This window comes from Halichoerus grypus, chromosome 3 (genome assembly GCF_964656455.1).
Source record: "Halichoerus grypus chromosome 3, mHalGry1.hap1.1, whole genome shotgun sequence".
NCBI classification, from domain to species: domain Eukaryota; kingdom Metazoa; phylum Chordata; class Mammalia; order Carnivora; family Phocidae; genus Halichoerus; species Halichoerus grypus.
The window spans coordinates 168,708,551-168,732,660 of record NC_135714.1 but is presented as its reverse complement, the minus strand read 5'-3'; the positions used below and the strand labels follow the sequence as shown (position 1 = coordinate 168,732,660).

Genomic DNA, 24,110 nt, shown 5'->3' with positions numbered 1-24,110 from the left:
AACACATATGTATATGCACATGTATTTACATACACACATATGTTCATATACACATAGCTATACAGAATTTATGCACATATTACACGTGTATGTGTGGCAAACCCTCAGCAGAGTATCTTACCAGATTAGCTTAGGTGTTAACCATTTAGAGCACAGGACATGGACAAATAAATCAGCTTTGGTGGAGAAAGTGGGTCTGAACCAGTCCAGAGCCGGAGGCCTGACCTGTAGAGGACTGTTGGGGCCTTAGAGTGTGAGGTGCCAGGCACCTGGGATAATCGGTCATGGAGAGGAGAAATGGGGAAGCAGTGAAGGTGATTGTGGGAAGGGTGAGATACCCTAACTGTGCTTCTGCCTTGTCATTCCCTTCGGGTGTTAAGAAGGGTTTTTGGAGCTCTACATGAAAGAAGGTCTTTTTGCCTTTGTTCATTCAGTCTTTAAGACTATTTGTGTTTGGCACACACAGGAAAAATCAGAGACAAGGATTCTAGTCCCACCCTCTCTGGACTTCAGCTTTCTTATCCGTAAAATGGAATTTATGTCTTCTGTCCTTTATAGACTCTTTTTGGCAAAGAGGGGGATGGACCCAGTGCCCTTTCCATGACACTAGGTGGCCCCAGGGGCTAAGCCTGTGGTAGATTGGACCTGTGGCCTCGTGCATCTGAGTTTTCATTCACTACATCTGCTCGTTTACATTTCATTATTTTCTTGGGAAGATAAATACAAACACAGGTAATTGTGATGGCCAACCAGAAATGTCCTGGTGTCCCATCTCTGCTTTTTTTGGCAGTTCACGCAGTTTACTAAAAAAATCTTTTGCACTGGGGCGCCTGGGCAGCTCAGTTGGTTAAGTGTTCAGCTCAGGTCATGATCTCGGGGTCCTGGAATGGAGCCCTGCATCGGGCTCCCTGCAGGGCAGGGAGTCTGCTTCTCCCTCACCTTCTGCTCCTCCCTCCTGCTCAATGCTCTCTCTTTCTCTCTCTCTAAAAAAAAAAAAAGAAAGAAAAAGAAAACCTTTTACTCTTTACAAAATAGGTATATGTTTGGACCTTGCCTGTTACAGTGAAAATGACCAGACACACATGTGTTTTGTTTTCTAGGGAGATGTGCATCCAACAGGATGGGAGAATTCATCTCACCGTTGTTTACTTTGGGAAGGAAGAAATGAATGAGGTCAAAGGAATACTTGAAAATACTTCCAAGTAAGTACGACGAGGAGACGTAATAAGGGGTCATAGTATCTGACCTCAGGAGTCTATATCTGAGGCTGGAACTTCTGCTTCGGTTTTATTTTCCTTAACACTCTGGGTCAACTGGGAGATGGACTGGTTGCTGGCTGTGCTAGGGGGAATTGTGCACCCTCTTCCCTGGGAGACCACCCCACCTGACACCAGTCCTCACTGCACAGGGTGTTGGCCTTGGCAGTTGAGATGAAGTGCCCTGAGCTGCAAGGATCGGGCGGGAGGAGGGGGTTGGCCACAGGCCTCTTTGGGCTTCTGCGTGAGAGGGTGTAGTCAGCACTGCCGATTTGGGGACTTGGCGTCACGGAGTAGGAATTAGGGGCCGCACAGCTGCGCAGTGAGCTCCAGCTAAGTGATGTCCGTCCTGGGGTTTCCTCCACTTAGCAAATGGTCTTACCCTTTTGACTTTGATTCATTATGCATTTTGAAAGATTAGGGGGAAGCTAGAAGTGATGGCTAGGACAGGATCCTGGATGAAACCTATTCAGTTGGACAGAAATGATTTAACCGAAAACCTTAGACTGAGGGTTGTATGTGTATACTTCATTGATCAGTTGTATGGGGGAATAAATGAAAGCAGCGCAGATGGGTTTTCTTCCCTCCCCAAATAAATAAACAAGTATTAATTTAATAAATACCTGGGGCATCTTCTACTAGTGAGGAAGCTGGAATGGTGCCCCCACACCGTGCTCTGGTTTTCCAGGGAGGTTTGCAGGGCTTCGCTTGAGTAATCAGGTGGGTAGTTTCTCCTTAGTGAAGCTTGGAGGGGGGTCAGTAGTACTCAGTGGCAGAAATAGCCTCAAAAGGTCCATATGGTCTAAATATAAACAGGGCCCCCTGTTTTGAATTTCTGGTAAATGGTAATAGGATGATAGTCAAAGGATAAGATTACAAGATTGATTGCTCCTTTTGTACTTATGTTCACACTTTGTTACTAAGTTGGTATTAATGGGCACAAGATCAGAATGCTTATTACAATTACTCAAACGTTCTAAAGCAGTCCACTGATCTTATTTCTGTAAAAAAAGGAAAAGTTGTATTGAAATGCAGGCATCCTCATTTCTTTACATATTATTTATATCTGCTTTTGTGCTGCAGCAGAGTTGTGTAGTTGTGACAGAAACTGTATGACTGGGGCGCCTGGGTGGCTCAGTCGTTAAGCGTCTGCCTTCGGCTCAGGTCATGATCCCAGGGTCCTGGGATCAAGCCCCGCATCGGGCTCCCTGCTCCGTGGGACACCTGCTTCTCTCTCTCCCGCTCCCCCTGCTTGTGTTCCCTCTCTCGCTGTGTCTCTCTCTGTCAAATAAATAAAATCTTAAAAAAAAAAAAAAAAAAAGAAACTGTATGACTTGCAAAGCCCGAATTCTCTACCGTCTGGTCCTTTACAGAAAAGGTTTGCTGACCTCTGTTCTAAAGCAATACGGAATTCGGAGTTTAAAACTAGTAACAGCTTAAAAGCTAGGCCCCTGTCGAAGGGAGATCAAAGAGAATAGAATAATTGAATATCTTAAATGTAAGTGAAATAGAAACCTCTCAACTCCAATGCATTGCAATATCCTTTTCGTCTCTGCTTAGGAACGAGGCCTGGGAATTATTAGAGTTCATGTCCTCTGCCCGGTGGATAGGTTTCATCATCTCTAGAAGTATCCATTCATGGGCATGGATCTCTTTTTTAAGTTTCCCAGATGATTCTAACATGCAGCCAGGATTGAGAGTCATTGTCTGAGAAAGTGGTAGTCCACCCCAGGGGCTCAGGCATGAGAGGCCTCGATTACAGCCAGCTGCCCCATTCTGAGGTGTTTTTGAGTAGTTATCCAGGTGACTCTGAAGTGTAGTCAGGACTGAGAAATTTAGTCCTATTGGGTCTGGCACCTTCTGAGCACTTTAAAGGACATTTGCTGATGGATACATATAACCAACTTGACATGAGTCTGATGGATAAGTGGAAGGCCAGTTTCAATGTTGTTATGAGAAATATCCATTTGACTGGAAGGCTTAAGGACTCTTACTATCAAGGCATTCTTCTCTGTATCAAATTACCTGGCGAGCTGAATTCTCAAGCAGAAGTTTGCTTGGTGAGCAAAGAATGAATAGAATCTGAACAAGAAAAGTAGAATCATTTCAGTGGTAAGAATGGTTTACTTAAAATTTTGGAAAATTTCCAGAGATCAATCTACCCATAACCAAGAACTTTGTGTCAGAGACTGAGCCGATCGATGCTTTAACGCAGTGCTACAGAAACTCTGGTGAAATGAATTGGAACCCCATTTTTCTGTGTCAACGCTCTCATTCTGCTAACTGGGGATATCTGCAGTGCTAAGGTCTCTGATGCCTTGGGGGTGTCCTCCGCCCTCCCTGGTGTTGCTCTGATCAGACCACCTCCTGTAGGAATGCCCCACCCTCTGCAGCCAAGCCTGGGCTGACTGAACATAGCAGCACTGCCGCTCCACCTTCCAGATCAGTCTTCCTAATCACCAACTGCCCTAGGCTCTTGCCTCGATGACTTCCTGTCCCCGACCACCCTGGGGGGCGTGGTTTGCCCCTTCGTCCTCCCTCCCATTATCATCTTCTACTTGGTGATCTCTTGTCCTCCTCCTTTCTACGTACTCAGACCGCCACCCTTTCGTCCCCACACCCCCACCTGACCTCCAGTCCTCTCTCTGAACTCAGACTGTACTCCCTGCTGGCATCCCTTCTGCTTGGCACTCGGCATATGATTTGACTATATGACCAGCACTGCCGATTTCGGGATTTATAAGCCGATTTATAAGCTGCTTAGTGAGCAAGTAGTACCATATCACATGGCTCTTTTTATCTCCAACTTAGGGTCTTACTCAGAAAACGTCCAGTGTTTGTTCCTGAAGAGAAGGGCACCTGGGTGGTGCAGTCGGTTAAGCATCCAACTCTTGGTTTTGGCTCAGGTCATGATCTCAGGGTCCTGGGATTGAGCCCCACACTGGGCTCCATGCTCAGCGTGGAGTCTGCTTAAGATTCTCTTTCTCCGTCCCCTCTGGCCTTCCCACTCATGCTGTCTCTCTCTCTCTCTCTCTCTAAAAATAAATAAAATCTTTAAAAAAAGAGGAGGATAATTCCACATACACAGTATATTTATGCTCCTAGTAATCCATATGAACACTTATATAATAAGCCCTATTTAAATGTCATTTTTATCATTCTTTTAAGGTGGTAAAACTTTTGTTCAAATGCATCTTATCTTTGACTAATAATAATAACTATTCTTATTTACATGAATTATCTTATTTATTATTCACAGCAACCTTATGAGATAGATGCTATTATTAGCCCCATTCATAGATGAAGGAACTGAGGCTTGGAGACTTTGTTGCTCAGGCTGCTGTCCCTAGCACAGGGGCAAGCCAAGATCTGAACCTCAGCTGTGAACTTGAGATACTCCAGGTCTTAACATGGCACATTTCCTCTTCAGTGTACTCCCTTCTGAAACTCATAATTGTCAGTTGAAAGTAATAAGATTTGAAATCAGCCTAAGTGATATTTATTTCATTAGGGTACCAGCATTGTGATTAATCTGTTCGAAATGCAGCTAAATGTATATATGTTAAGAATAGCTTTTTAAAATCTAGTTTGGCTCATGTGGAGTGTTTTCCTCTCTCTGTCTCTAGATTTACGTTTACTCAGTTGAGCTTTACATTTCAGTTGATGGCTATAGATTAGTGTTTTGGAAACTACAATTTGTGATTCATTAGAGGGTTGTGTAATAGCTTTAGTGGGTTATGTCCAGTGTTTTTAAAAACATTGAAATAGAATAGGCTAGAAGATATCAGAGTGCATCACAAGTAGTAAGGGTAAATACTGTTTTGTAAAACTTGAGTGTGTGTTTGTGTCTACTATGTCATGATGTATAATATATTCCTTTGTATGCGTGGCAGTCAAAATATTTAGAAACCACTGCCATGGATAAAAGTACAAATCAGTTCTTGGTATCTGATTCTTATTCTATAGTTTTCCATACTAAGTTGCAGTTAATCTCAGATTAAAGCCTCACTTGGTGATTCTCAAATATAAATGTGCTTGGGAATAACCTGGGGTGCTTTTTTTAAAAAATATATTTCTTTATTTGAGAGGGACAGAGCGAGAGAGAGCACAAGCGGGAAGGAGGGGGAGAAGCAGACTCCCCGCTGAGCAGGGAGCCCGATGTGGGACTTGATCCCAGGACCCTGGGATCATGACCTGAGCCGAAGGCAGATGCTTAACCGACTGAGCCACCCAGGCACCCCCTGGGGTGCTTTTTAAAATGCAGATTCCTGGGATTCAGGTCTAGAAATTCTGAGTCAGTAGGCCTGAGATGTAGAAGCTTGGTAACCAACACTTAGAATGAGTCCCGCATGTGATGGTGATGTGGGTGGTCCATAGCCCGCAGTGAGAAATGCTGACCTAAGTAGACATTTGCTTGGAGCTATGTATTAGGAAATTTTTAAAAATTGTAACAGGTAGGCAGATTGGCATGAGTTAACATTTACTATATTGCAACTTCATCTTTGTCCAATCATAAGGACACAAAGGCATCTTTCAGAGGTATTACCTCTGAGCTCAAAGTACTAGAGATGAGACACTACCCTGTCATTGCAAGTATGTGACCTAAGAGAGGGGTTTTTCTGTATGTCTTATTGGGGACCTGCCTTTGTTGGTTTTTGTGTCATCATTTCATGCCTCTTTGAAAGGATTTTTTTTTTTAAGATTTTATTTATTTATTTGAGAGAGACAGAGAGAGAGAGAGCACAAGCATGGGGAGGGGCAGAGGGAAAGAGAGAAGCAGACTCACCACGGGGCTCAACCCCAGGACCCTGGGATCATGACCTGAGCCAAAGGCAGATGCTTAACCAACTGAGCCACCCAGGTGCCCCTGAAAGGATTTGCTTGACATGTACCCTCAGGAAGATTTTATCAGGACATCCCAGAAGAAAATTGGGGAGGAAGGTTTTATTCTGGTTTGTTTTATTTCAATTTATTTCTTAAATTAGAACAAAATTGTTGCTTTGTTTTACTTTTTTTCTTAAGCAATTTTTAGATACTGTCTCTTCGCTAAAATCAAAAAAGCAACACAGCAAATCCCTCCCAAGAAGGTAAGAAATCTTGGACCCTGGGAGGCACCTCACAGATTAAGGCAGCATCTCAGGCCTGTGGCCATCCCACCTGGCATTTGCAGGAGGGGCTAAATATGATTCTGCTTGATGGAGATTCCACTCTTTGTGGAGATGTGCCTGTATTCAGTATTCTAAATTGTTCTTTGGGGAATTTGAACATAACATATAGATTATAGTATTGTAATAATGTTAAACTTCCAGAGTGTGATTATTATATTATTATAATGTTACATAGGAGAGTGCCCTGGTTCTTGGGAGATACTTCTCTTTAAGGGTAAAGCTGACATGATGTGTGCAACTAACTCTCAAAGAGTTCCAAGCAAGCAGGCAGCCAGGCAGGCAGAACGTTAACACTTGGTAAATCTAAGTGAAAGATATGTGGAAACTTATACTATTCTTACATTTCTGAAGGTTTGACATTTTTCCAGATAAAGATATTGGGGGGCGCCTGGGTGGCTCAGTTGGTTAAGCGACTGCCTTCGGCTCAGGTCATGATCCTGGAGTCCCAGGATCGAGTCCCACATCAGGCTCCCTGCTGAGCAGGGAGTCTGCTTCTCCCTCTGACCCTCCTCCCTCTCATGCTCTCTGTCTCTCATTAAAAAAAAAAAAAAGATATTGGGAAAATATATTATGAAAAAAATTAAATGATATTATTTATATAATGGAATATAATTCAACAGTTAAAGGTAATGTCAGCAAAAATGGTAAAATAAAGACCTCTGCAAATACTCTTAATAAAGCAATGAGAAAACGGCTAAAAATGGTTAGAATCAACTTTTTAAGAACTCTGGAAATAAAGCTGGTGATAACCTAGAAAATGTTTATCCAAGAAAAATGGCTGAACTTTTGTGCAGCTTTAACCTGGCTTATTCCCACCTTCTCCTTAGCTCTTCAGTAGCCTTGAAATCCAGTAGCCCACAAGCACAGCAAGAACCACAGCCTGGCAGCCACCAGGGGCCACCGTGGGCCAGGAGCTCCTTTAAAATATTCCCAGAAAAATGTCATGATTTGATCTGTCTGGGGTTTTCTGGAAGACTCCACTCAGAAGGTTGTCTTTATTTAACTGACTCAGAGCTCTCCCAGTGGAAAAAGCCTTTCCTCCAAAAAACAATTATAGGAAGTCTGTAACTTTGTGGCCGCCTGAGGTGGTAGATAAGAGTTGGGGCAAACAACAAACTAACTAAAATGCTTAAAAGGTGAGGCTGAGGAGTGAGATCTCCACTGGGTTTTTGAAAAGTTCGAATACATTCCTGGGGATCTAGAAGACCATGCTCACATCTGGGGCTATGCTCATTACTTAGGAAAGACGTGAGCAGGCCCTAACTTTTCACCTCTGGCTGACCTTGAGGCTTTGTGCAGGAAGCAAGTAAAAGCTAAGGTAAGCAGTCAACTGCCTGGTTGAGTGTTGATGGCAGGCCCCAACATGTACACAAAACCCCTTGGGAAAGATTTGGAGACTTATTGGTTCTAGACACTTAAATCTCTGTCTAATCGTTAGCTTACCACTAAGTTGTCATACTCAACACAGAATATAGATTTTACAGAATTAGTTCAAGAAAGTCACTAAACAAACAACAACAACAAAGAGCACCAATAATAAACCCTGGGGGTGGGGGGTGAGGTTGATTCTCATTTCCAGGATTGCCACATTATATTAATTAAAATGTTAAGTTTTAAACAAAAAGTTATGAGATATGCAAAGAAACAGAAAGTATGGCTCATGCACAGGAAAAAAAAATCAATCATTAGAAATTGTCCCTGACAGGGGCGCCTGGGCAGCTGAATTGGTTAAGTCATGATCCTGAGTCACAGGATCGAGCCCTGCATTGAGCTTTCTGCTCAGTGGGAAGTCTGCTTCTCCCTCTCTCTCTGCTCCTCCCCCCCACTCGTGCTCTCTCTCTCTCTAGCTCACTCTCAAATAAGTAAATAAAATCTTTAAAAAATATTGTCCCTGAGGAAGCCCAGGTATTGGACTTACTAGACGAAGACTTTAAATCAGCTGTATTAAATGTGTTTGAAGATTAAAAGAGACCATGGGTTTTTTTGTTTGGGTTTTTTAAAAGATTTTATTTATTTATTTGACAGAGACACAGCGAGAGAGGGAACACAAGCAGGGGGAGTGGGAGAGGGAGAAGCAGGCTTCCTGCCGAGGAGGGAGCCCGATGCGGGGCTCAATCCCAGGATCCTGGGATCATGACCTGAGCTGAAGGCAGATGCCCAATTACTGAGCCACCCAGGCGCCCCTAAAAGAAACCATGTTTAAAGAACTAATGAAAAGTATGAGAACCAAGTCTTGCCAAATAGAACCATGTCTTACCAAATAGAAACAGAAGTTATAAGAAAAGAACCAAATAGAAATTCTGGGGTTGAAAAGTACAGTAACTAAAATGAAAAATTCACTAGGGTGTGCTGAACATCTGGTTTGAACAGGCAGAGGAAAAAATCTGTGAACTTTAAGGTAGGTCAATTGATGTGATGAGGTGTAAGAAACAAAAATAAAGAAAAATGAAGAAAATGAACAAACCTCAGAGACTTGTAGGATACCATCAAGCGTGCCAATGTAGACATAGTGGGAGTTCTAGAGGAGAGGAGAGAAAGAAAGGGGCAGAAAAAATTATTTGAAGAAATAATGGCCCCAAACTTCCCAAATTTGATGAAAAACCTGAATCTAAAAAGCTCAACAAACTCCAAACAGGAAAATTCAAAGAAATCCACAGTAAACATATGATAATCAAATAGTTGAAAGACAAAGACAGAGAAAGAATCTTGTGAGTGGTAAGAGCAAAGCACTCATTGGGTCCAAGGGATTCTTAATAAGTTCGGTAGCTGATTTCTCATCAGAAACAATGGAGGCCAGAAAGTGGGATGGCTTATTCAAAGTGCTGGAAGAAGAACACTAAACCAAGAATTCTATATTCAGCAAAACCATCCATCAGAAATGAAGGGGAAATTAAGACATCCCCAGATAAACAAGAACTGAGAGACGTCATAACTAGCATGCCTGCCCCACAAGAATTATGAAAAGAAGTCCATAAGGCTGAAATGAAAGGACACTAGACAAACTCAAATTCTTGTGAAGAAACCAACAGCTGAAGTAAAAGTAACCATTTCCCTATTTATAGGGAAATATAAAATACAGTATAAATGTATTTTTTGTTTATAACTCTCTTTTTCTCTTATCTGAAAAAATAACTGCATAAAACAAGGTTCATAAATCTGTATTGGTAGACACAGTGCATAAAGATATCATTTTAATATGATAACAACACAAAGGAGGGGAGAGGGAATGGAGGACCAAATTTTGTACGCTGTCGAAATTATTTCTTCAAAAAGAACTAGAAAATCTGACTAGACCTATAACAAGTAAATGGATTGAAATAGTAATCAGAAAACTTCCCCTAAAGAAAAGGCCAGGCTCAAATGGCTTCCCTGCTGATTTCTACCAGTCATTAAAGACGAATTAATACCAATGCTTCACAAACTTTCAAAATTTAGAAGAGGAGGGAATACTTCCCAACTCATTCTGTGAGGGCAGTATTATCCTGATACCTTAACCAGGTAAAGACTAAGAAAAGAAAACTACAGACCAATATCCCTTATAAATACAGATGCAGAGATCCTCAACAAAATACTAGCAAACTGTATCCAGCAACATATAAAAAGGATTTTACACCATGACTAAGTGAAACTTATCCTAGGAGTGCAGGGTTGACAACATACAAGAATCAATCAATGTAATACACAAAACTGCATGACCATCTCTATACACACAGAAAAAACATTTGAAAAAAATGGGGATTTACTTTATTCTGGATATTTCAGATAAGTGGAATCATATAATATGTGACCTTTTGTGTCTGGCTTCTTAACTTACAGTGATGATTTCAAGGTTCATCCACACTGTAGCATGTAACAGTAATTCACTGCTTTTTATTTTATTGTTTTTGATGCTACTGTAAATGGGATTACTTTCTTAATTTCTCTTTCATTGTATATAGAAACACAACTGATTTTATATGTTATTTTGTATTCTGAAACTTTTACTGAATTTATTAGTTCTAACAGATTTTTGGTGAAGTCTTTAGGGTTTTCTATATATAAGATCATGCCATCCACAGACAGAGGTAATTTTACTTCTTTCTTTCTGATTTTGTCATATATGGCCTTAATTATGTTGAGGTACATTCCTTCTATACCTGATTTGTTAAGGGTTTTTATCATGAAAGGATGTTGAATTTTGTCAAATGTTTTTTCTGTATCTTTTGAAATGATCATATGGTTTTCATCCTTCATTCTGTTAATGTGGTGTATCATGTTTATTAATTTGTAGGTGTTGAACCATCCTTGCATCCCAGGGATGAATCCCACTTGCTCATGGTGTATGCTCCTTTTAATGTATTGAATTTGGTTTGCCAGTATTTTGTTGAGGATTTTTGCATCTGTGTTCATCAAGGAGATTGGCCTGTAATTTTCTTTTCTTGTAGTGTCCTTATGTGGCCTCAGTATCAGAGTAATGCTGGTCTTGTAAAATGAGTTTAGAACTATTCCTTCCTCTTCAGTAGTTTGGAAGAGTTTGAGAAGGATTGGTATTAACTCATCTTTAGATGTTTGGTAGAATTTACTCATGAAGCCATCTGGTCCTGAGGCTTTTTATTTGTGGGAGATGTTTGATTATGGATTCAATGTCCTTGCTCATTATTGGTCTGTTCAGATTTTCTATTACTTTATGATTCAGTCTTGGGAAGTTGTATGTTTCTAGGAATTTATCCATTTCTCCTAAGTTATCTAATTTGTTGGCATATAATTGTTCACAGTAATCTCATGAGATTTTGTATTTCTGTGGTATTAGTTGTAATGTCTCCTCTTTTGTTTAGGATTTTATTAATTTGAGTAACATCTCTTAAATCTCTCTTAGGTAGTCTAGCTAAAGTTTTGTCCATTTTGTTTATTGTTTCAAAAGAAACTTGCTGAAACAGAGTTGTATAAGCTGGCTTGTATAAGCTCAGAATCTAGAAAATTCTAAATTATTTAAGGTACCTACTATGAAAAGCTGCTTGAGAATATGTTTAATTTTAAATTCTTGACCATATTCAAGTGTTTTCAGTAAGTAGAACTCATAAGCAATTTCAATATTTAGAGCTGTTAGATTTAAAATTTTAAATTATAATGTGGGTTTTTATGTAAATTTTTAAAGTATTTTTTTAAGTGAAGGGTTATTGTGGGAAGTGCCACATTAAGGGAATTTCCTTATAATGGTGGAAAGAAGTCTGTATGAGAATAAATCACAGTAGACAACAAGATCTTTTATCATTTTCAATCCGGCAATTCTGGGAAATGCAAGTCAATTAGAGAAATTAAATCTCCAGTAGAAACAGTAGCTTTCTGAGGTCATTATAATGTCTAGCACAATAACTGTTTATAACTTGGAGGAGTCCCTGTGCACCAGCCTTACTATATATAAGAGGGAATTGAATGAGAAACTTGAGAGTTTCATCAGTCAATAATACAATTCAAGAAGAAAAGAAGAAGAATAGTGAGCAATCATGGGGCCTTTTGGAACTACATATTCTGGAGTCATAGTAGGAAATTGCATAGTATCAAATGTAGGGCCCTCATTCTGCCATGAAAAAGGCCTGTTTTCCTTACCAGGCCATTACTTTAGGCGTGCCACTAAATGTTACATTTCTTGGTGTGGATAAATTAAATATTTCAAACCAAATTGTATCTCCTTTTTCTCAGCTCTCATTTTTTCTGTTATTTCATATTTGTCATCTTTCTAAAAGCATGGGTTTATGCCTGTCCTTAGGAGTCTGTTGGTTGGAGACTCTTGCTGATGATATATGGGGGGTTCCCCAGTACCCACCTGAGGGAAGAAGGAGGAATCCTGGGCAGTGCCCCCCAACAGTGAAGGTCTGAGATACACCTCAGCTTTTCCTGTGGATTTACCCCTCGATTCATCCGATGCTTATTGATCGATCATCCACTGTATCCCTGTGTGTGCCGTCCACTGCAAAGTGCCAGATCATCTCTGCAGATTAAGAAAAGGGGGGGCAATCCCTGCCCACCCAGGATTTACAGCTTGCGAGGTCATCCAGTACAAGTCTGTACAGGCAAAGGCACAAGAATGCACCGGGCACGGGAGGACAGAGGGAGGACTGGGCAAAGTGCTTGGGAGCCCAAAGAGGCCACTTCAGTTTGTAGCAAGACCTAAGAGGTGGTGGCACTTGACTAGGGCTGTGAAGCCTGGATTGGATGGAGAAAGTACATTCCAGGAGGGGCCCTGGTGCAGAGGCAGGAGGCACATGGCACACCAGCCATGATCATCTTCTGGATGGTCACTGTGGGGTGGGGGGCCATGCGCAGAGGACAAAACAGGGTCTTTGCCTGTGCACCTCTGTGGCCTGCATTTTTGGGTTACAGCCTCATGGCTGTGTTGGGCGCATTCCCAAACCGACCACCAGACCCCTTGGGGTGAATCAGAGTTTTGTGTTGCAGTGTGTCCTTGCTTTTGCATGGCCTCACTGCCCCTTCATCCTCTGTTTTATACATGGTGGAGCAGCGCTGCTCCGGCCTAGTGAGTGAGTCCCCCTGCCCAAGCAGTGAGCGGCATTTCTGAGTGAAGACAGGGGACGTGTTGAGGGAGGGGCCAGGCGATCCTGCAGAAGCCAGTTTCTCGTCATCCTGTTGTGGGCTATGCTCCAGAGCTGATGCTGATGAGTTTGAGATGAGAGGAAGGTATCCACTGTCGGGCCCAGATGTTTGACAGTGTATTAATCTCTCTGTTCTGGAAAAGAGAGAAAGTAAAGTTGTTCCAATTCTTTTTCTGGTGTTTCCAGCTCAGCCCCCTTTCTTAGTAGAAAATACTTGTTAATTATTTGAGGCCCTTCCTGACAGCAGAGAGGAGAGCATGGGGCTCCTCCAGATACTGGTCAGTTATAAAAAGTGCTTGGGTTGAGTGATCGGGAGGGAACACAGTACTATTATCCTTCTGCGGATAGACTCACAGCTGAGCGCGGTGACCTGGCAGCCAAGCCGGGAACCACAGATGGATGGCGAAGTTAGCCCTGGGCTTTCTCCAACACCCATGACTGGCTAATGGTGCCTCCCAGGCCAGTCACTGCCCTGTCCCCACCCTGCCTCTGTGCGCCCTCACGTCCAGCTCCCTGCATCAGCCATCACATGTGTATGCTGGGAGGCCGGCAGGAAGCACGCGTGTCTCCCACTGGCCAGCATTGGTCATGGTGGATGAGCTGGGCATGGCGGGGTTCTCTGCAGGGGTTGGGGAGATGGGGAAGCAGAGGCTACTGGTGCCACGTGCGTGTGGGCCCCCGTCGGGCAGCGGGGCTGCTGCGCAGACGGGACAGAGCTGAGTGCTACAGCCTGCAGCTTTCTCACGGCCTGTGGGCGCGCTGAGAGCGGCTTGGCAGTTTCAGATTGGGGAGCGCCACGGGTAGAACGTGAACCGTCTCATCCTTGTAGAGGGTGTAACCGAAGAGAAAGGAAACGGATTGCCTTTTACATTAGGGCCAAATGCAGGGTCCCTCGGCATTCACTTTCCTGAATTCTCTTCCTCTAGAGGCAACACATTGAAGCCTAGAAATGGATGTTTTAAGACTTGTTTAAAAAGTTCTTCCAAATTAAGATCATCTCAAACACTAGGCACGGTGTTCTCCTCACCCCTTTTCCTGGTGGTTCTGAGTGACAGACAAGCCCAGACCCCCATCTTCCTCTCTCCCCGTGCCGTTTGCTGCAGCAGAGCAGTTCAGGCCAGGGTTTGGGGAATTTAGGGACAGAACAAACTAGATTAACTTACATATTGGGTAAGGGTACACATCAAATTACCACTCTCCCCTCTAAGTTTATAATACTCAACTGTCTCAGTGGTCAACCACCTACAGTCTTGTCATATCTTTAATGCTTGTTTCCTCAGTTTCTAGGGCTGCTTTGTGTTCTTAAGTATTCAACATGGCTTAACTTTTGTAAACATTTGATATATATACACAAAGGACCATACGTAGGCTGTTCCAGGAGGAAAACTGGACAGTTCCTTTAACACAGCATATCCAGGAACTGCATTCCTCTTCCTTTGGTGAAAGTTGCTTGCTGTTGGTAGATCTCCAATGGTAGATCCTGGAAAACCTCTTGGAGGAGGCACCTGAATTATGAGTCAGTTACAGCCTAAAGAAGGAAGGCCTTCCTGCTCTGCCAACTAGCTAACCTATATCCCTGCATTCTGGGGGGGGGGTCCCAAGAGTATGGGCCTTGAGACAAATTAAGAAAGAGACCCAGTACTGGCTGTTAGAGAAAGATGAGCCCCAGGATGTGGGTAAGTCCTGTGAGACCTGGCAGGAGGCTCCCTTAGATGAAGAGGGAAAAATCCAGGTGCCTCTCAAGGGTGAAACCTTCCTGAAAACTGCCCAAACAGGTCAGGCAGAAGTGCGGTGAGCTTGACCTGCCGGGGCGGGGCTGTGGAAGCCTCCAGGAGATGTGAACGCGACTGCGGGGGCCGCTCTCCACCTGCACGTGCATCTGTGCATGAGGGAGGTAGCCCTGTCCTCACCAGGGGCCAGGCCAAGTGCTGAGGAGGCTCTGAAACATGACTTCAGTGCTCCTCACAGAAAATACGACCTGCGGCTACCTCCCCAGAGAGTGCGAGAGCAGGAGGATCCCACCACATGCAGAACCGTGCTGAACTGGATGCAGCATCCCAGAAAAACAGAATTTGAGAATGGCAAGGCCCATTGGGCTCCACCAGATTTGCAATGAGGAACCAGAGACAAGAGAAGCAAAATGAGTTTCCCTAAATAGATGAGGGACAGTGCTGGGATGAAAGCCATTCGTCTACTGACACGCTTTTCCACACACGTCTGTTGAGCACCTAGTGGGGGCGGGCGTGGCTCTAGGCCCCGGATCCAGGTTTGCTGCCGCAGACATCAGGGTTCTTCTAGTCACCAGGCCTCCTGCCTTGATCGAAATCTGAAAGGCTTGTCTGGCACTGGACTCAGACAAGCTTGGGCCCACAGATTCCCAGGATAAAAAACCCAGCTCAGGCACAGGTTTGAAAGAAGATGTTACGTCAAGGAAGGGGGAGCAGAACTAGTTCTGCTCGGCTGGTTCAATGACCGGGTACAGGCACAACCTTGCGTTTGAAAAGTTTCTGACTCTGTTTTTGTGTTGACCTTCACCCAAGAGACTTACTCGGAATATTGACTTTGAAATGGAAATGGGTTTTTATACTTGTTTTGAATACATCAAGATTAGAGAGGCCTTAGGAATGGGGAGTGGGTGAGGGGAGAGCCCAGGCTGTGGGAGGAGAGGAACCATTACGAAAAGATGGGTGGCGTGAGTGGGAAGAGGGGGATTTGCCAAAGGCTAGGCCCCCCGCTGCACAGGCAGGGTTAGGAGCTGAAATAGGACTCGGAGTCGTTCTCTAGTTCTGTCTGGCCGAAGACAACGCCTGTCCCTCTAGGTACAACATGAATTCCTGGAACTTCTGCTCAAGACATGCCCCATTTCAGAAGTTTCTGCTGTCCCTGGGAAAGAAGAGCCAAATGAAGAAACGTGTTGCTTGGCTTTACCACCACAGGCCTGGGCATCCTTGCCTGGGCTGAGGACAGCGAGAGCTGATGCTTACAGACCGCTTTATGCTCTTGGCAGCGTTGATCTAACTACTAACTCTGGGAGGTAGTTAAGGAAGGTGTTTTTATTCCCATTTTGCAGATGAGGCAACTGCGCTTCCGGGAGAGTAATGGGCTGGCCTAGATCACAGAGTTAATCTATAGGAGAGCCAGGTCTGGCATAGCCTTCGTGATCTGAGTCCAAGTCTGTCATTTTCCTACCGTGCTCTCTTGCTTTACTTGAAGGTGGGGAAGGAGTCCAGGTTTCAATCTGTTTTGGGACAGACATACATCAAGACTGTCGTGCCTGGTCTCCAGTCGCATACAGATGAGAAGACACTAGGCGGGGCCATTCCAGTGTGATTTTATTTCTTTGGCCCAGTGGTTTCATTCAGGTGGCTTGGAAGGCACGGAGCTTGTCCTGGGTTCTGTTCACCTAGTCTCCACTGGTTCAAGTTTCTCTATCACAGAGAATATCCATTAGCTATAACAGTACAGTTTTCACTGTGGGGAAATTGCTAGAGAAAGAAGAAATAAGTTGATGTTAAAACTTCACTGAGTGTTCTTGCTACCTTTAATATCAGTGCGTTTCCAGTGAGTCTGGGTCATTCTGTATCTTCTTGGTAGTTTCAGTGCCCTCATGGTTACAAAAACTATGGGCCCTGGTCTTGTGTTTTCCAAGGGATTCTGTCTGCCTGGGTGCATGAGCACATGAGTGACTGTATCCAGTCTTCCCTTTTAGAGCTGCCAACTTCAGGAACTTTACCTTCATCCAACTGAATGGAGAGTTTTCTCGGGGAAAAGGACTTGATGTTGGAGCCCGCTTCTGGAAAGGAAGCAACGTCCTTCTCTTTTTCTGTGATGTCGATATCTACTTCACCTCCGAATTCCTCAATACGTGCAGGCTGAACACACAGCCAGGTAAGGGTCTCTGGAGTTGGCTCTTCCCTTTCTCTCCCCCATGGTGGTGGTCAGCTCTGTCACAGTTACACTCATTCCTTCACAGTTTCCCTCTGATGTCCTGCTTCTGCGCTGGCCTGATTTTACTCCCATGACAAAAAAAAAAAGGAAAATCATCTGGTTTGATTTCTCCTTTGATGTCAGTGTGGGCTAGTCAGCCACCATAATTCTGGGGCTCTTCGTTCTACGTTCCAGTCTGTAACCCCTTTCCCATTTTCAGCTGGGACGTCAGCCCTAGTGAACATCCATGGGAGAAAGTGTGGGAGGACAGGGGCTGGTAAGCTGTCTGAAACTAAAGGGAAAGGAGTGGCTGTGGGCGTGTACTAAGGGAGGAAGGGCTCGGAGCAGAAAGAACCCACAACAGGAAAGTGATTTTCATAGAGTTTGACTCGAACCAAGGCTGATATTCAGCTGATAACTACTGTTAAAATACAGAAGCTCTTCCATGTAAGCTGGTAAAGAGCAAGTACCCTGGGGTCTCTAAATCCACTCCTGCTGCCTGAAGTCACCCTGGCCCCTCTAGCCATCCTTTGGACTCCCACAAGGCGCATGGTGGGCATCAGAACTCTCTCTCACGCCCGCCAGAGCCCCCCACCGACTGTCAGTATTTTGAATACCACTTCTGTGCTAGGAGGTCAGAGATTAATTAGAGAGTCTGTCCATGTGGTCTGGGTGCACAGAACTTCTAAGATCTGTTTTAGGGCTGAGTGATAAGGAAAACTGGATGCAAATACCTGGGCTATTTCCGGGGGCTGAATATAAGTGAACCAGCCTAATAGTTTTGTCTGTTGCTTTAAGTGAGGGTTTGTTTCCTGGTTTGCAGGGAAGAAGGTATTTTATCCGGTCCTTTTCAGTCAGTACAATCCCGGCATAATATACGGCCATCACGAGGCGGTGCCTCCCTTAGAACAGCAGCTGGTGAGTAATCGCGCCGCAGGTGCCTTCGCGTGGCTCTGTTTCATGTCTTTCATTACCAGGGGCACCTGACCATGAGTAAAGGTGAGTGGAAATCTCTGGATTGATTCCCATAGTAATTTTTAAGTTTGGCAGACGTTCTGGCCCTTGCTCCCAGTGCCTTGTCCATTAAAAGTGCTTGCAATATTTAAAAGTGGAAAATAAATAGAACAGTACCTTACAGAAAGGTAATTTCACACCTTCATAGTTTTCTTATATGGTTTTTGGAAACTAGGATTATTGCATTGTGGATGCAGCACATTTTCTCTTTGTTATTACAAAGGCTCCCAGGTAAGGTGACAGATGGCAAACAGAAGCCAGAAAGGGGTGGCTCACCCCAGGTCACACGGTGAGTGAGTCAGTGGGGGACCAGATCCAGTGCCCGTCCCATCACGCCGCCATTCCCACATATCACAGTCCCTCTGGGACATGGTCACCAGCAAGGTGGCTCTTAAAGGAACGTTGGAGGGGCTCCTCTGCTAAGATCGTGGGTTCACAGGTCATGGAGAGTGGAACCACACAGCCACCAAAGATCTCCGTACGCTGAGTGGTTTTGGTGGTGGTGGCGGTGGCGGCAATGAGCCCATTTAACAGAGAAGCAGTGCGGGCAACAGGAGGATGAGGTAAAGCCAGGAGAGGGTCTCTGTAATGCGTGTAGGCTTGCCCTTCGGAGATGAAATTCCCCATTATTGTTGTCACCCCCAACTTGGACTCTGACCTTTTCCTGCAAAGAGATCAGCTGGGTGTGTCTAAAGTTGCGTTCTAGCTCAGGCTGAATATCAGGAGACAGCTGACCTGGGGCTGTCTGTGCTTCATTGCCTTGAGAGTCTCTGTCTTGAGGCAACGCCGTGTCTCTTCCCACTGAGTACGTCTTAGGGTGGAGAAGGGAAAGCTGCTGTGTGAACATGAAGATGGGAAGGAACCAACTCTCTCTCTCTTGCTTCTGTGCAATGGGAGAGTAAATTGATTTTCATTGAAAACATGTGTTCTTTGAAATTTGTTTGGAGGACTGATTCTGTCTTTAAGCTTCCAGAAGTAGCAAAACCTGTTCTTTCTGGCCCCATCCTCCAGTAAACCTCTGGCAGCTGATACAGTGATCTTTTCCAGAAGGTTTCAGCTTGGGTTCCGTGAGGTTGGATGAGGTTTACTCCTCCCCCATCCCGGCATGGTTTCCCTTGGGGCCCATGCCACACGATATGGTAATAATATAGTTCTGTCTTCCCCCAGTGAAATTCCAACACCACAGATACACTGAATATCTGTTTATGTAACTGTATGTTTCTGTGTGCTGTATGTGTCAACACGGTAAGAGTTTTTCATTCCCCAAGAATCAGTTTTTACCTACTTTAGGGTGATACCGCTTCTGTTAAGACACAAACCTTCTTGTTTCCTTTCCATGAGTTCTAAGCTTCCACTAGGGTTTGAGGGGGAAATGGGATACAGGATTTATTTTCTTTCAACCAATCAGAATATAAATTCCTTTGGTTTTAAATAAAGTACTTCTTTACATTTGACATCAAATGTGATTAATGTTTCAACTACAAACTCATAAAGATCTTATTTGCTTGCAAGGAATTCTTTTTATTCCACACTTTAAAAGTTTTATTCTTTTATTACCATTCCTGCAGAGAAGCAGGTGCAAAGGGAAACTTGAAGTTTCCCTAAACCAGTTTCTCAGATCCCCAGAATTAATGGTGAAGCAGAAGCAGAACTTAGATCGCTGTGTCCATAGCTAGAGCCTCAGAATTCTCCTGCAACTGGGGACATTTACTTCCAAATATACCTTAGAGCTTTTCTAGAGCATGTCAGTCTGCTATGTTAGGGTTCAGTATTCATGATGATTCAGTCCAGAGAAAGACAGCAGTTGTTTCTGAGACACAGGAGGTTCTCCATCCACAAAAGGAAAGTGTTGATTATGTTTGTTATTGGATGAGCCATTTCTGGAGCCCTTGCTGCCTGCAGAGAACTCGACTGGACATTCTAGAGGAGTCAGAGGAACTGAAAGAGTTTCATATGCTTGGGAGTGATTGGGGAGGAGGTCACTTTACTCTCTTGTTTTTGTAGACTTGCCCAGGATCACACAACCAGCTGGTAGGAGAACTCAGGCCCAAAGCAGGATTTCCTTACCCTAGGGCAGTGGAAGCAGATTGGCTTAGGATCTAGATGAGGGCTGAAATATAAAGGAAATGATCTGACAAAATTCCAAAGGAGAACATCAAGCTACAGAAATTAGTTTAATGGAGACAGAATGTGTAGGTGCTGAGAAGGTATAAAATAAAAAGAGATGGTTAGGGATGGTAAGTTAGGAGAAACTTCCTAGCAAGGGTTCATTTTGGCTCTGTCCTGAAAGATCTGAGATCTGTAGATATTCTTGAGAGCCACCCCTGGCTCAAGGTGGAGGGAGAACACAGGTCCAGAAGGGAGCTATGACAAAAAGTACTCACAGATGCAGACACAAGACAAGTGTTCCAGCAGCCCTGCGAATGTGACCTCATTAGTCCCGTGCGGGTCATTGCTTGTCAGGCTGTGGCCACTGCTGTTTGATAACACTTTGTCTTCAGACTAAAGCCGGAAGCCACATTCCTGATGTGTGTGTGTTTGTGTGTGTGTGCGCGTGTGCGCGCGGACTACTCATTTCTTTACTTTTGAGTACAGTCCATTAATAATTAGAAGTATGTGAAATCATGGGATTTTATGCTAACATTCAGTTTCTTGACTTGTAAACCTGAGATAAACCTTGCTGATGCTTTAATCTAGAAACAGCTCAGAGAGAAAGGAATGACTCTGATTTAAATAATTATTAACTTTAGATATTCCACTTTCCTAGTTCAAGCCTTGTTCATGCTGGGGCCACTCCTGCCTCCTCCGTCTATAGACCCTTTCCCTCCCCTATCATCCGGTCTTTCCTTCACCCTCTGCCAGAGATACATTTCCAAAACACAGATTAATCCCATTTTAAATCATCTTTCTGGCCTAAAGCCAGTGGTGTGCTAGTAAATGTGTAACAACCCACTCTCTGAGGAAGGAGGGGTAGAAAAAGCCCGGATTCATCGTGTTTGCCATTTTCCATGCCGTCAGTACCCCCACCGTGGCCTGGGGAGGCCCCAGAGTGACGTCACTGGATGCACAATCCTGGTGAGCTGGGTGGGACGGGCTCCGGCACAGCACCGCAGCCTTGATGCCTTGTTGGGGTTTATCTGCTCCCCACGCTGACTCTGACACTGGTGACTGAGGAAATGGCTGCAAACACCAGCACCTGGCGCGTGGTCCCCACTCGACAGACACCCCAGTCTGCCGCTCTGCCAGGCGAGCATACCTGCCCCGCCTCTCCGTGTGCTGACCTTCCCCCTCGGGGCCCTCTCCTCACCGGGAGATGCCCTTGCTGCCTGACACCTCAGTCCGCCCTGCATCCCACCCATCATTTCAATCCAGCAACTCTGTGCTACTCTGTCCAGTGTGTAAATGGTGTACTGACTCCCGTCCTCACCCTCTCTGATTCTATACCCTGCCTGTCTCCCCCCTTCCAAGAAGTATTTTACGACTAATCTGCATTTCAGTTTAAATGTCTAAAGCTTGCTGACTGGGCACAGTCCATCCTTTTAGTCTGTTTCTATATATTCGGGAAGCAGGCACTCACTGAGTACCAAGAGCAGTATTAACAGATGCCATCCGCAGCTTACCGGAAGCCAGCATGGTGCCCGCTTTATTTCGTGGAATAGCCAGTAAGGTGAAGAGGCATTATTATGCTCGTTTCACAGATGAAAACTTGAAGCTCAGAGGCATAAGTCACTGCTCAGATTGCTAAGTGAGTGAGAGGGTTGGAAACTCGAGGCCTGCCCTGTGTGATGGGGTCGGGGCTGAGGATGCTGAGTGGCAACGACAGGTTCTTTGGCATCAGAGTGCTTCAAAAGACACTTTATTCTTTTTAAGCAGATACCAATAAAAGAAGACTTGTGGGAAAATGTGGGTTAGTACAAAGCTTGCAGGAGGTGGCCTTTGAGTCCATTCTTAGACCAATTCTGTGAAAGCTTGTATTTCTCAAGAAATGGAAATGGTCCCAGCAATCCTGGTGTTGGTCTGGGCTCAGCCACAAGTGGCTGAGTTAGCTTGGCCAAGTCCTTCTGCCTCCACACTCTAAGGCACGTGCATGCCCCACACAGCCTCCCTCCGGGCCTCGATAATAAGGGATGTACTGTGCGGGGGCAGGGGGCACCCAACACAGCCACCAAAGCCCTTGAAGCTCAGGGTGTCTGCCGCTCCCAGGCGGGACTGGCTCCGTAATTGGTGCGGCCCAGTGCACGATGAAAGTGCAGGGCGCTGGCTCAGGAATTTTTAAGAATTTCAAGAGCATTAAAGCAGGCAGGACTCCCTCTGAGCGTGGGGCCTGTGGGCTGCACGGGGTATGTACCACTGGCATTTCTCATGAATGTGAGCCTGGACAAACACAACCTCAGTGCTTGGGAGGCTCTCTTTGAATTAGAGGAAATACTCTCCCTGAGTATTTGTTATTTATTTTATTTCAGGGCCCAGATTGCTTCGTGGGCACTTGTCCAAGTCCGCACCATTAAACCAACAGGCGCTGACTGCCTCCCAGCTCCCCGTGCAGCTGCAGGGCTCCGCCTTCCCACATCTCTGGGGAGAGACGCTGATTTGTGCTTTGTGCTCTGGTCCCGATAGAAAAGAATCACCCTGTCACATGAATCGCCCGTAGAGCTGCGGGTCTGGAAACTTCCTGTGGGAGAGCGGGCTTGACAACTCCCCTTTGTGGTGTGTTCATGCCCTGCAGTGCTCTGCCGAGATCTAAGGTGGGGAGAGAGAGGGGGCTGCAGAGAGTTGAGAGGAGGCCAGCCCTCGAGAGACATTTTTTTAAGTGAGGATAGCACTTGAAAACAGATCGGAGAAATTCAGGACAGAAGATGTTTTTCTTTTAACATACAATCTTTATCTGAAGGTTTCTTCCTCCTCTGTTGTAGTAAACATCATTGGTGTATATCTTTTCAAAGCTTGAACAGAGCAGTGGAGCTTCTCATGCCTGGAGCGGAGGCTCTAAGCAGGAGAGCCCTCTGCTCAGAGCCCAGGAAGGTGAAAACGTTTTTGTCTGTGCGTCCAAAGCCACACGATGCTGAGTTTTCCCACTGGAATTCCTAGGCCTTCGCTGAGCCGCTCAAGAATTCCCTGCTTGAACCATGTCTGTTTCCAGTGGCATGGAGCCCTCTTTGCCCTAGGAGTGCTCCTCATTCTCTCATTGGAGAAGCATTTATTGAGCACCTGCTGTGTGCTGGACAGTGATCTGGGGGCTGTGAATGATCCCAAGGCCCTGGGCTTACGTTCACCACTGGTGGTAGGTAAAGACAGAAAAGAGAGGAACAAATGCATCAACAGGATAATTTCAGAGAACTCTTAAGTGTTACAGAGAAAATAAACCAGGTGGCAGGTTAGAGAGTGACGTGGTGACGGGGGTGGAGGTGTGTGCTGACGCTGGCTGGGAGGGTCAGTATGACTGCTTTAGGCAAGTGGCATTGGAGCAGAGCCCAGTGGTGAGCAGGGAAAAGGTGACCCAGGTCAGGGATCTCAAGTGTCCAGCCTGAGAGACCTGTGAGCCTGGTATGTTCGAGGGGCAGAATAGAAGGAGATTCTGCATGGGGGGATGAGATGGATGAGGCAGGCAGGGGTCGGGTCACATAGGACCTTTGCAGGCTAGAGGTTTTCTCTGGGTTTTATTCTAATTGCATTAGCGAGAATTGTAATTAAAGCCCCTGCAGGGTTTTAAATTGGAACGTGCTGTGATCTGATGTGCGCTCGAGAGCGCTCACTCCCAGCGAGGCTGCCGGTCGAGGGCACGGTGCCAGTGACTCGGCCCAGCTGAGGGTGGTAGAGCCCGTCAGAAATGAACCCCCTCTCACCCTGATGTTCTATGCCATGGGTAGGGTATGATCAAACCCGTTTCCACCCAGGGCTCAATCTCAAGGAGCATTTCAGATAGTGGCTTTTTCTGGCTTGCCAACTTGAAAGCCGACATTAATAAGTGTTTATAGAATGCATTCCCCAGGGCGCCTGGGTGGCTCAGTGGTTAAGCGGCTGCCTTCAGCTCAGGTCATGATCCCAGGGTCCTGGGATCCAGTCCCACATCGGGCTCCCTGCTCAGCAGAGAGCCTGCCTTCTCCCTCTGCTTCTGCCTGCCTCTCTGCCTACTTGTGCTCTCTCTCTATCTCTGT

The 24,110-nt window shown here is 45.1% G+C and overlaps 1 protein-coding gene across 7 annotated transcripts in view; it reads left to right on the top strand.

Annotated features, from left to right (window-relative positions):
• Positions 1 to 24,110, top strand: part of CSGALNACT1 (chondroitin sulfate N-acetylgalactosaminyltransferase 1) — a 329,368-nt gene that overhangs the window by 298,654 nt on the left and 6,604 nt on the right. For all 7 annotated transcript variants that reach the window (XM_078069559.1, XM_078069560.1, XM_078069564.1 and 4 more), the window contains 3 exons: positions 1,101 to 1,202; positions 16,724 to 16,902; positions 17,765 to 17,859. In XM_078069559.1, the coding sequence (XP_077925685.1) occupies positions 1,101 to 1,202; positions 16,724 to 16,902; positions 17,765 to 17,859 (376 nt within the window). The remainder of the gene's footprint in view (positions 1 to 1,100; positions 1,203 to 16,723; positions 16,903 to 17,764; positions 17,860 to 24,110) is intronic.